At 34.5% G+C, this 11,287-nt stretch overlaps 2 protein-coding genes across 3 annotated transcripts; both read left to right on the forward strand.

The window, feature by feature from the left end:
- The first annotated feature begins 1,377 nt into the window (after positions 1-1,377).
- LOC106322699 (protein ALWAYS EARLY 1-like) lies at positions 1,378-6,889 on the forward strand. Its single transcript, XM_013760802.1, has 18 exons — positions 1,378-1,541; positions 1,888-1,998; positions 2,161-2,259; positions 2,365-2,430; positions 2,552-2,629; positions 2,905-3,085; positions 3,317-3,546; positions 3,639-3,876; positions 4,052-4,123; positions 4,248-4,465; positions 4,578-4,880; positions 4,958-5,133; positions 5,199-5,475; positions 5,559-5,732; positions 5,832-5,945; positions 6,108-6,185; positions 6,273-6,509; positions 6,586-6,889. Exons 2-18 carry the CDS (start codon positions 1,900-1,902, stop codon positions 6,748-6,750), a joined length of 2,805 nt encoding a protein of 934 aa, XP_013616256.1. The 5' UTR covers positions 1,378-1,541; positions 1,888-1,899; the 3' UTR covers positions 6,751-6,889.
- An 838-nt stretch (positions 6,890-7,727) lies between these two features.
- LOC106324772 (cyclin-H1-1) lies at positions 7,728-10,438 on the forward strand. 2 transcript variants are annotated; one of them, XM_013762754.1, is made up of 13 exons: positions 7,728-7,909; positions 8,060-8,110; positions 8,173-8,254; positions 8,352-8,464; positions 8,558-8,631; positions 8,808-8,928; positions 9,011-9,079; positions 9,307-9,348; positions 9,454-9,531; positions 9,651-9,709; positions 9,800-9,884; positions 9,967-10,058; positions 10,150-10,438. In XM_013762754.1, the coding sequence occupies exons 1-13, from the start codon at positions 7,850-7,852 to the stop codon at positions 10,229-10,231; spliced, it is 1,008 nt and encodes a 335-aa protein (XP_013618208.1). In that variant the 5' UTR covers positions 7,728-7,849; the 3' UTR covers positions 10,232-10,438. The 2 variants fall into 2 exon arrangements, with proteins under 2 accessions (XP_013618208.1, XP_013618207.1); XM_013762753.1 differs by having other exon boundaries at positions 7,737-7,921.
- The last annotated feature ends 849 nt before the right edge of the window (positions 10,439-11,287 follow it).

The following is an 11,287-nucleotide window of genomic DNA, read 5'->3' on the forward strand; positions in this document are numbered from 1 at the left end:
ATAAAATATTTAGACCATTGATTAAAGTGATACATGGCATGAGATTTTTATAAGTTTTCTAGTCTCATATGAAAAATTATTTATTTCTTCTTATTTTTCTTTCTTTCTTTTTCAAAATATTTTAAATGCTAACTTTTTTTTACAACTACTCATATTGATGTCGTTAGTATATCTTGTTATTTGTTTCTTTAGTTGACCAATATAACCTTTGATTCTGGTTAAATTCATAAATCAACGATGTTTAATTGAAACTTTTGGCCATCTATCAATGTTAAATTTTCTGTTGTATTTTCGTTAAAAATTTGAATTCAAAATTACGATGGTTAGAATCATTACATAAGGCAGTATATTATAGAGTAAGTATGTGAGTTGACAAAGTATAGGTGAGCAATTCAGTTTAATTACAAATTCGGTTTAGTTTATTTGGTCTAAGAAAACTTTAATCAAAGTCAACCTATATTAGTTTGGTTTGTATTTGGTTTGGTACAATTTTAGTTCGGTTTGGTTTGTGTTTGATTTGGTTTGGTTTTAGTTCAGTTTTATTTAATTTCTTTTGTTCAGTCAAATTGATTTTTTAGTTTTGTTACGGTTTAATTACAAAAATATAATTTATGATAACATAAACAAATTACCATTTGACAAAAAATCATTATTTTTTTCGTATTTAAACATAAATCTAAACATCACAATAAAAATGTAAGAGATAATCCAATTATTTTATGTTATTATCTTCAAAACTAATATAAATATCTTAGGTAATTTTTCGTTTTTGATGTTAATGCATGAGATTCATACTCTTTTATTTTATTTTAGTTGTGTTTATTCTATTCATTTAGAAGTAAAAATGTATAAACCATACTTAGTTGTTTAGTTTAAATATATTAAATCTTAATATTATTATTATAGTTAGTTAGCCTAACTAAAAACACTTAAGTTTATCAATTTGGTTCGGTTAGAACTGAATATTTTGGATTGATAAAATTTTGAACCAAATGGTTTAAACATATAATTTGGTTTGATTTGGGTCGGTTTGAATTCGGATGAGTCAATTTGGTTTGGTTTGGTTTTTACCCACCACTATAACAAAGACAAAAAAAAAACAAATAAATTTTCCATTTCTCAGCGTCATTATCTATATATTTTTATTTCGAAATAAGGGTATTTTTCAAATATAATCGCATGAAGCCGTTACTACAAACCCTAAATAAACTAAAAAAAAATCCAACGGTGAATATACATAACGGGAAGACACGTGGTCGTTTAGGATCACAAGCTTCAGATATTCAGAGTGGTAAACAAAATAAATAAACAAACGCCTATTGGCTCCCAAGTATCATCAAGTCGGCCTTTTTATTCAAGTTTCGCGGCAACGCCTCTCTCTCTTTACATCATCTACACCACAATCCTTTCTCTCTCTCTCTCTCTCTCTCTCTCAATCTCTTTCGAGTTTTCTCACCGATCTATCGAAGAAGCTTCTCGAGCTTTTCTCTTCTTCTCTGTGGAGAGATTCAACAACCGATTCTCCTTGAGCTGCGTAATCGGTGAGTGGATCTCCTCTGATTTTAGGGTTTTAACGGAACTAATTGGGATCTCTTTGAACTTCAATTTAATCTGATTTTTGTGAAAAGCCTTTTGTGAAAATTGAATTTCACTTTTTAACTTGTTTCGTTCGAATTTCAAAATTCTCGAAAGCTTGGATGCGAATCTGGTCTACTTTTGATTTTTTGAATTCCTCAAAGTTTGATTCCGATTGGGTGCTGCGAATTTGTAATCAAAGTTGGTGTCTTTATTCAATCGATGCTTCAAATTTCGTTGAAGGGAGTAAAAGTTTTCGTCTTTCTTGGTCAGATCGGTTTAATTTGAACTTCCGTTGCAATCACTGGGCAGATAAACCGGAAGATGGGGCCCAGTAGGACGTCAAAGAGTGTGTACAAACGTTCCAACAAAGAACCTTCTCCTGAGAAAGAGTTAAGGAACTCTAGCAAAACCAAGCCAAGAGTGAGTTTTTTGTTTTTTAAAACCCAAAGCTAGTCACTTTGATGCTCGTAGCTATGTTATTAGGAGTCAAAGAGATCCAAATCTTTAGGGAGACTGAGAGATTTTTTTCCAGTTTTCCTTTGTGCTTTTTTTGTTCACGATGTGTTATTTTTTTTATCTCAGAAGAAGAGATTGACTGATAAGCTGGGACCTCAGTGGGCGAAAGTAGAGCTTGAGCGTTTCTATGACGCGTATCGGAAACATGGCAGAGACTGGAAAAAGGTAAGCTGTGTTGCACAGTGTGGTTTTATAAGACTACTTTCTTAAAAAAATTGTATGACTTCAGAGTCTTAATTAATACTAGTTCTTCCCTGGAAACTGCTTTAGGTAGCTGCTGCAGTGAGGAATAACCGGTCTGTTGACATGGTGGAAGCTCTTTTTAATATGAATCGGGTATGAATACTAGAATATCTAACTTCGTTTACCATCGAGATGGGATATGTTATCCCTTGGCTTCATTAAGTTTAACATGAATGCCTTTTTCATCCATTTGATTTTTGTCTTTTCTTTCCAGGCATATTTATCTCTGCCCGAGGGAACTGCTTCTGTCGTTGGCCTCATTGCAATGATGACTGATCATTACAGCGTCATAGTGAGTCATTTATCCTTTTTTTTTTTTTGTCAACGAGTGAGTCATTTATCTTATTAACACCTTAAAGTTCATGTTAAATGACTTCCTGCGGTTGCTCAAAAAAAAAAAAAAAAAAGACTTCCTGCTTGAAAATTCAAATGGGAAGTTGAAGCGTAAATTGAAGTTGGGAAATTTTTGTGTTATATTTATTTGTAAACAAGGGAGAGATGTGGCAGATTGTTTGTTTAGTAAAGTTATCTGGTCCAGTTGTTACATGCTTATGGTAATGTTTGTAGGAGGAGAGCGAAAGTGAAGAAGAAGAAGAAGGCCATGGTGCTTCTGGAGTATCGGTTAAATATCAGAAGCGCAAACTTGCTAAACTTTCGTCGATTGATTTTCGACAAGAAGTTATTCCACCACATTCAGTTGCATCAGCGGAAGGCTGCCTCCCATTTCTGAAGCTGACACAAGCTTATGGTACAATCATTACTTCCCGCAACTAAGTTTTCTAAACTTTATTGTTTAAAAGATACTTAAACAAATGATTACTATTCGGTTTGAATTGTTGAGTAAATAAACAACAAGCTGCCTTTTATCTTAACTCTGTTTGCTCACAATATTTATAGGGTAAAGATATGTGGCAGCGTAACAACTACATGTAAATGGACATGTTAAAGAGTGCGTGGTTTGTTACTTTGCGTTATGCAGGAATAGAGCGACGTGCCGCTGGTAAACGTACACCTCGGTTTCCTGTACCAAGTGAATACGAGAGGGAAGAGAGAGAAGGTTGTATGCCACCAAGTAAAAGAGCCAAGAAGCAACTTGAGGCCCATGACGATGATACACTAGCGCTAGCAATGGCAAATGCAGTGAGAAGAGGAGAAGGATCACCATATAGAAGAGCAGAAGTCAATGGCAGCACTTCAAATGGAAAAATGGTATCTTTCTAGCTCTAACAACTTATCATCTCATGTCCTTCTTGTCATGATTCATTAAAACAGACTATTCTTTTTCTTTTTGCGTTTGCCAGTCACAAGCAAAGGAAGCTCAATCCAAGCACGGTGCAAGCTCCATGGTTAGGAATGTGGTGAGAATAAGCCGAGACAGAAGGCATATAAAGGCAGCGCCTGGTGGAGCTTTGTTGGTGAATACGGAAGGGGCTGGTACCGTGGAGAAGGGGAAAAATGTGAGATTCGAAGAAGCAGAAGGAGCTGCTTCTAATGACAGCGGAGAAGCAGGCAGTGCCAATGAGGGATTCAAATCTGGAGGTAAAACGCGATAATAAGTTCATAGGTTCAATAGTGATCCTGTTTTATAGTTTTATCATAGTGATATATTGATAACTTATCTATACCGCATTGTCTTATTAACTTGGAGAGCTTCATCTTTTGAGAATTCAATATATCAGAATCTGAAAGTTATTGCTTGTCTCTTCCTGCGTAGATGAATTTGAAGCTCTGCAAGCATTGGCTGCATTGTCAGGTTTACTGTCTCCTGACGAGTTGAAGGAATCAGGTGAACAACGAATGTTTTTTTTTCCCGTTAACAATTTATATTGTCTGTGTTTAGAAGAAGAGAGCTTTCACATTCTACCATACACATCTCTTTAATTATTTCTAATGTTTTGTGTTAAATCTAGAATCAAATCCACAGTTGAAAGAAGACAGAATAGGTAATAACGTGGATGAGAAACCTAACACTCCGGAAACCTTTGTCAGAAGCTATCACAGACGAAAATCAAAACAAGCAGCACCAGAAGATAGTCTTATCCTTCCAGTTTCACCTGCTGATGCTAATGCTGTTTCCATAGGGGAACCTGGCACTTCAAAAAGAAAACGTAAAACTCTACATGATAAGGTATTTGCTTGGGTTTAATCTTACTCTGTGATCTGTAGGGTCCTTAACAAAGTCTTTCAATCAAAAAGCTTATGGCTTATGCCTAAGTAATTTTCTGTTCATTGCAATGCAGGAATCGGCTGAAGATGATAATTTGAAGACTATGTTCAAAGCGAGACGTGCTGATCAAAGTCCACCAAAGCGGCTGAAAACTGCAAAAACCGCGGAAGAATCTTCTTCACCTAGTGATAAGAAAATAACTGAACCGGATGCAGTAGTGTCAGCTACACAAGTTTCAGGTCCGGGTCCAGCGAGTTTGCGGCAGAGACCACCAAACAGGCGTAAGATGAGTTTGAAGAAGAGTTTACGAGAGAGAGCTAAAATTTCTGAAACCACTCATGAGAAGCCACATAGTTGCAAGAAAGAGTTATTAAAGGTGGAGTTTCTAACTTTTATTTCTCTTAAGACGCATTCAAAAATCTGGTAATTTTATTTACTTTATTCCATTTACAGGAGCAAGTCTCGACTTGTCTGTCGTGTCCATTGGTACGTCGAAGGTGCATATATGAATGGTTCTACAGTGCAATTGACTACCCCTGGTTTGCAAAGATGGAGTTCATTGATTTTCTAAATCATTTGGGGATTGGTACTCCAAGACTTACTCGTCTTGAATGGAGCGTCATTAAAAGGTTTGCTCAAGTTTTTAATATGTAAAGATTTGCAAAAGGTTACTCATTCTGTTGTGTATTTTCAGTTCTCTTGGTAGAACTCGGAGGTTCTCTGAGAAGTTCATACAGGAAGAGCGGGACAAACTCAAACAGTATCGTGAATCTGCGAGAAAGCATTACACAGAGCTACGCACAGGTGCAAGGGAAGAGCTTCCTAGAGATTTTGCTCAGCCTTTATCAGTGGGGAACAGAGTCATTGCCATCCATCCTAAAACACGTGAAGTTCGTGATGGCAAGATTCTTGCTGTTGATCATAACAAGTGCAACGTTCTGTTTGATGACTTGGGCGTCGACTCAGTTATGGTAAAATCACAAAATGTTGACGCAAGTCACTTCTTGTGGACTTTAAGATGGTTTAACGAATCCTTTTTGTATTTATTTGGCAGGACATTGATATCATGCCTTTAAATCCGTTGGAATACATGCCATACGGTCTGATGAGGCAAATCGAAAGCAAAGAAGTAGAGCTTAACAGACACCCAAGCTCTGATAAATCTGCTCTGTTCCCTCCTCATGTACTTGAAAATATCGACTTTTCCATGCTTCCTCCTGAGAAACAGGTACACACTGACGTTTCGATCTTCCTTTTCGATCTTCCTTTCTTTTTTTTTCAGAACGTTTTTGGTAAACTCTATGCATGATTCAATAAGTCTCTACAGAATGATAGGGACAAGCGAGTCAAAACTGATCAATCATATAACATAGCTAATGACAACGCAAGACAAGGTGAAAATCAACGAGCTCTGATGTTGGAGTATGCTTCAGATGCAGAGGTAATGACTGTGTATGCCTTATTTGTGGCTATTGGTAACTAAATAGTCTCAAGTTAATGAATCTTGGATGCCCGTGGAAGCTTGCCTTTAGATTGATAACTATAAACCTTTTTTTTTTTTTTTGCCAAAATGAAGAATATTGTTTTTAATTCTGCTTTTCAGGAAATGGAGCCAGAAATGCTTGGAATAGTTAGTGGTTCAAGGTCAATAGCACAAGCAATGGTGGATGCAGCTATGAAGGTAGTTACGATCAACTATTAGAGTAGTATCCAAATAAATACAGAGAACTCAAAAGGCATACAAGTCTTACCTTATGTGCTGTTGTAGGCTGCATCTTTGGTAAAGGATGACAAAGACAAAAGGAATGTGGTTCTACAAGCTTTAGACTCAATGGATGAACATCATCAGGCATTAAATTACTCCGTAGTGTCTGGTATAAAGCATCAAGACCAAACCAATGGCAGCTTTGAGCATCATCATCAAAGCTGGTCTCCCTCAAACACTGAAGGTTTGATGGCTTCAGAGCTTATCGCCTCTTGTCTTTCAACTTGGCTCATGATTCAGGTAAAACTTAAAAAAGGAAAGTTTAAATCCAAATCACTGTTTTTACATATGACTGAAATGGAAAGAGAGCTTGCAGAGGTGCACAGAGAAGCAGTACCCACCAGCTGATGTAGCTCAGGTGATGGAGATAGCAGTGAGAAGCTTGGAGCCAAGGTGTCCCCAGAACATGCCCATCTACAGAGATATTCAGACTTGCATGGGGTGGATCACGAATCAAATCATGTTTCTTGTAAAAACATGAAAATTTAACTTTTGAGTTCTTTATTTGTACTGTCTGGATGGATGGTAGATGTTAGTTTAGTTTTAGTTAGGTAATAACTGAACAGTTATTCTTTTATTGGGTCAGTTCGGGTTTCAAAAGCCTTTGAAATAAAATTCACTCTCCTCTGAAAGCCGAACACTATGTAGTAAACTAGTTTTCTGCATATAAACCGAGAATACCAAAACCAAAACTGAACCCAAGTTCTTTGAATAGTTTCTAAATACTCGATGTTAAATACTCGATGTTTTGGGTATACTTGAAGTTTTTGGTGTATGCATAAGAATTAAGATATACATTTTTTCCTAAAAAGTAACATTAAAAATATAAACTAAAATTAATTCAGCCAATCCTTAAAGATAAATATAAAACATCATTGGTCACACACTTTTTAATAAAACTAAGATTAATATAAAAATTCAAAACATCATCTATTTTGAAACATCAAAAACTTTCCAAAACATCATCTATTTTAAAACGGAGGGAGTATATTTTTAGAACTCAAAAACCAAAATCGAAATCGTATCCGAACCCAATGATTATCCAAACATTTAAAATACAGTTTATATACTTAAAAATATTGATTATATTTAATTTTAAAATTATTTAAATATTTATAAATACTTATAAACCAAAATATCAAGAAAAAAGAACTGATATACATGAATATTTTTATTTTAGATATTTAAAATTATTCAGTTTACCCAAAAAAAATAATAATTACCCAAATAGTTTTGTTCAAAATACTTGTTTGAATCATCCGATTTTTAATTTCAAGAAACTATATAAAAAAAAAATCTAATTATTCAAAAACTGGAACCAAACTGAAACATAATTACAACTGTAAATTTTATCAGATATTAGTTTTATAATTATTATTCAAACCAAACAAAAAAATAAAATAGAAACCGAGTGTCAGACATAATAAATAAACCCCTTCTGAAGAAATTACGTTATTTAAAAAAAAAAAAAAAATTAAGATTGAAATTGAGACGGTGGTTGGTTCATTCTCTTTTGTTCCGAGAATCGTCTCGTCGTCGACAGCGTGTCTGAATTTGATCGGCGTGAACTGTTATTAGTAATGGCGGATTTCCAGACATCAACTCAACGAGCCAAGTGGATCTTCACTCCCCAGAAACTAGTAAACCATATAGTGAATATATTCTTATTGCTTCTTGTTTTCTTTTCGATTCCCGAGAAAATCATGTGAAAATTGAGTCTGTGATTGTTGTTCTATCTATTATAATTGTATTGCAGCACCTAAGCTCGCTCAAGTGTTGTTAATTTGTAGGAAGAGAGATATAAAGCTGCTAACCAGAGGGCAGTGCAATTGCTAGAGAAGGTGAGTTGTTACTTATGGAACTTTATTATTGATTTTTTTTAACTAATTCTTTTTATTCTCAGTGTGGAACGACCCAAGTTGAAGTAGATGCTAGTGGATCACTAACTTATCCCACGCAGAAAGTTGATGCAGGAGGAGATCAAGGTAAGTTTTTTTTTAAAAAAAAATTTATTTATCATTATGGTTTTTTGTTGGTCAAGTTTTTTTAATGATGTTTTTTTTTTTATTTTAACTCTCTCAGGTGATAACAAGCTTAAGCCTTTGAGTGTTGATGAGGAACGGTTCATGAGAGCTTTTTATGAGGCAAAGGTCCAAGAAGTCTGCAGTGCCTTTGAGTTTCCTCACAAGATTCAGGTGTGATGACATTTGCTCTTCTTTCAAATATAAAAAAAAAGCTTAGATCTTTAGCTCTCTAGATATCTTGTTCTAACTTCTAATCTTTTGCAGGCAACAGCTCTCCAATACTTTAAAAGGTTTTATCTGCAATGGTCTGTTATGCAACATCATCCCAAAGAAATAATGTATTACTTCTTCACGCACATGCTTTACCAATTTGCTTCCCATTGGAAAAAAAAAAATATGTTTTGGAAGTGTTTATCGAATTTGATTTTTTTTTTTTTACTTCGGAGATGCTTAATTAGCTGCCCTTTGGTAGAATGATGTCATCTGGACTAATTGATACATTTCATTGAAACAGGTTAACCTGTGTGTATGCAGCATGTAAAATAGAGGAGAATCATGTATCTGCTGAGGAGATAGGGAAGGGGATTAAACAAGATCACCACGTCATTCTCAAGTATGAGATGGCTGTTCTTCAGGCAACTTCCTTATGTCTATATATCTCTCATGTCCTATTTTCTCCGCGTTCTTCTGTTCATATTGGGTTAACTTTATTTGCAGAGTTTGGAATTTGATCTGATTGTCTATGCACCATATCGTGCAATCGAAGGCTTTGTCAGCAACATGGAGGTACATCTTGGCTGTCTAATCCTAGGTTTTCTTGTGTGACAGCTTGGTTTTCTCTGTTTACATCTTTATAATGATGAGAGTCGAAAGGCAATTTTTATTGTTGTTTGGGGAACTTTAGTAGGAGAGTTTAAGCTTTTCAATACTATATTATTTGGTGTGTGTGTAGTTTATCATCCTTGTTTAACTTCAAATTGTCTCCAAAAGTGACTCATCTGATCACCCTCTAGGAATTTCTTCAAGCTAGAGATGATGAAATCCAAAAACTGGAGGTGGTCTCTCTTCATAATTGCAAGTCTCTTCTTTTTTTTTTTTTTACTTAATTGGCCTTCCTGAAGTTTCATTTTCTCATACTGGCATAACATTTTAATTTGCAGAGTTTGCTCAAAGCAGCAACAGCAGAAGCCGATAAAGTTATGCTCACAGATGCTCCACTCCTCTTTCCTCCTGGCCAGGTGGGTTTCTTTGTCTCTCCTAGCCTTTGTTTTTATCAGATTGAAGATATTTAAATAATTTAAAGCCGTCAAAAAGTCTGGTTGAACGCCTGAACTCATGGTTCTGTATTGTTTCTCAGTTGGCGTTGGCTGCTTTGCGTATTGCAAATGGGGTTCTTGAAGTGGTTGACTTTGATAGGTTATTATTATTCCCTCTTGGCCTCTCTGTTTTTGTTATATGAAAGCTTGTAGCAGTTGGATTTTAAACTAAAAACTTCATTTAGTGCAGGTACCTAGAGAACATTGTTTCTCAACCGAACTCTGAGCACACGACTTCAGAGCTCATAAAATTACTTGATGAAATTGAATATTTGGTATGCACTAACTTCTTAAAAATATTTCCATCATAACCATGAAACTTCGTTTCTAAAATGTTATCCTTTTTTTTTTTTGCAGGTAAAGAACTATAAGTACCCAAGTGAAAAGGACATGAAGCATATCAACAGGAAGCTAAAATCTTGTCTAGGACATAGTTCTTCACATGACGAGTACTAATTAACCTTCCTGCTTTTAACCACTTAAAATATTATACGTTTTTGCTGCTTAAGTTGATTCTGTTCTGTGTTCATTTTCTCTCAGGAGTAAGAAACGGGAGAAGAGATCGAAGCACAAGTCGCATAGGAACTCCAGTGATACACCAAAGGGTCCACCGATAGGTTGAGTTTCTCGTTTTGCCATTAGCATTTGGTAGTTTTAATCTTATTGAATGTTCAAATCCTCCTTATACTTTTTTGCCGTATTGTTAAATTTGAGCATATCTGAATCATAAACTGGCATTTTGTGTTATAGAGACAAAAGCTGTATCTGGCAACAAATATTGGCACATAATTTGTTTATTCGGAAGAAGATGCCATTGAACACCTTCAAATACAAAACTTACCATTTTCCAAGTTTTTGTGAAAATTCGGTTACTTCAGTTTAGTCGGGTTGATTAGTTCGGTTTTTCGGTTAATTCAAAGTATGAAAAGGTTGCTGAACTGAGCATGAGTTTGTTTAATCATGTAGTATTTTGATAGAACTTAAATCTAAGTAAAATCCACCATTATTCGAATGATGATTGTAAATTCTAGTGTTATTGAGTATGGTATTTATAAATTTAATTTAAAATCTGGTAGTATTCAATGAATGATTTAAATCTAGTTTTTAAAATCCAATGTTATTTAACTTCAAATGATTTAAAAAATTTTATATTTAAAATTGATTTCAAATCATCTGTGGTTGATTTTCGTGAACAAATGATTGAAATCAAAATCTAAGGTATATTGCATAGATTTTAGAATTTATTAACTAAAAGTCATGTTCGAATTTAAAATCTTAATTGTTTACAAACTTGATAATTGATTTTAAACCACTGATTGAATAAACAAAACTAGGGTTCGTTTCACTTGTAACAATTTTATTAATAAGAATTGAACCGCCGCATAAGATTTTTCGGTAAAATTTGATTATTTCCAGGTAATCCCCTATATATTAATTGAGAAACATTTGAAAAGATGTAACCTCAATTTTGTATTAATTAAAATAGGCCCCAATGCATAGGTGTCACTCAATTAGGTAGTCAATTACATTCAATTGAAAAATAAGTAGGTCCACATTCGATTTTTATATGTTGTTAGATACATAAGTTGGTCAAACTATATGATATAATGATATGATATGTTATTTTCTTTCCTTAAATCAAACCTACGGAATTACCATAAATGACTAATATATATAT

The sequence above is a fragment of the Brassica oleracea genome, chromosome C2 (genome assembly GCF_000695525.1).
Source record: "Brassica oleracea var. oleracea cultivar TO1000 chromosome C2, BOL, whole genome shotgun sequence".
NCBI lineage: Eukaryota > Viridiplantae > Streptophyta > Magnoliopsida > Brassicales > Brassicaceae > Brassica > Brassica oleracea.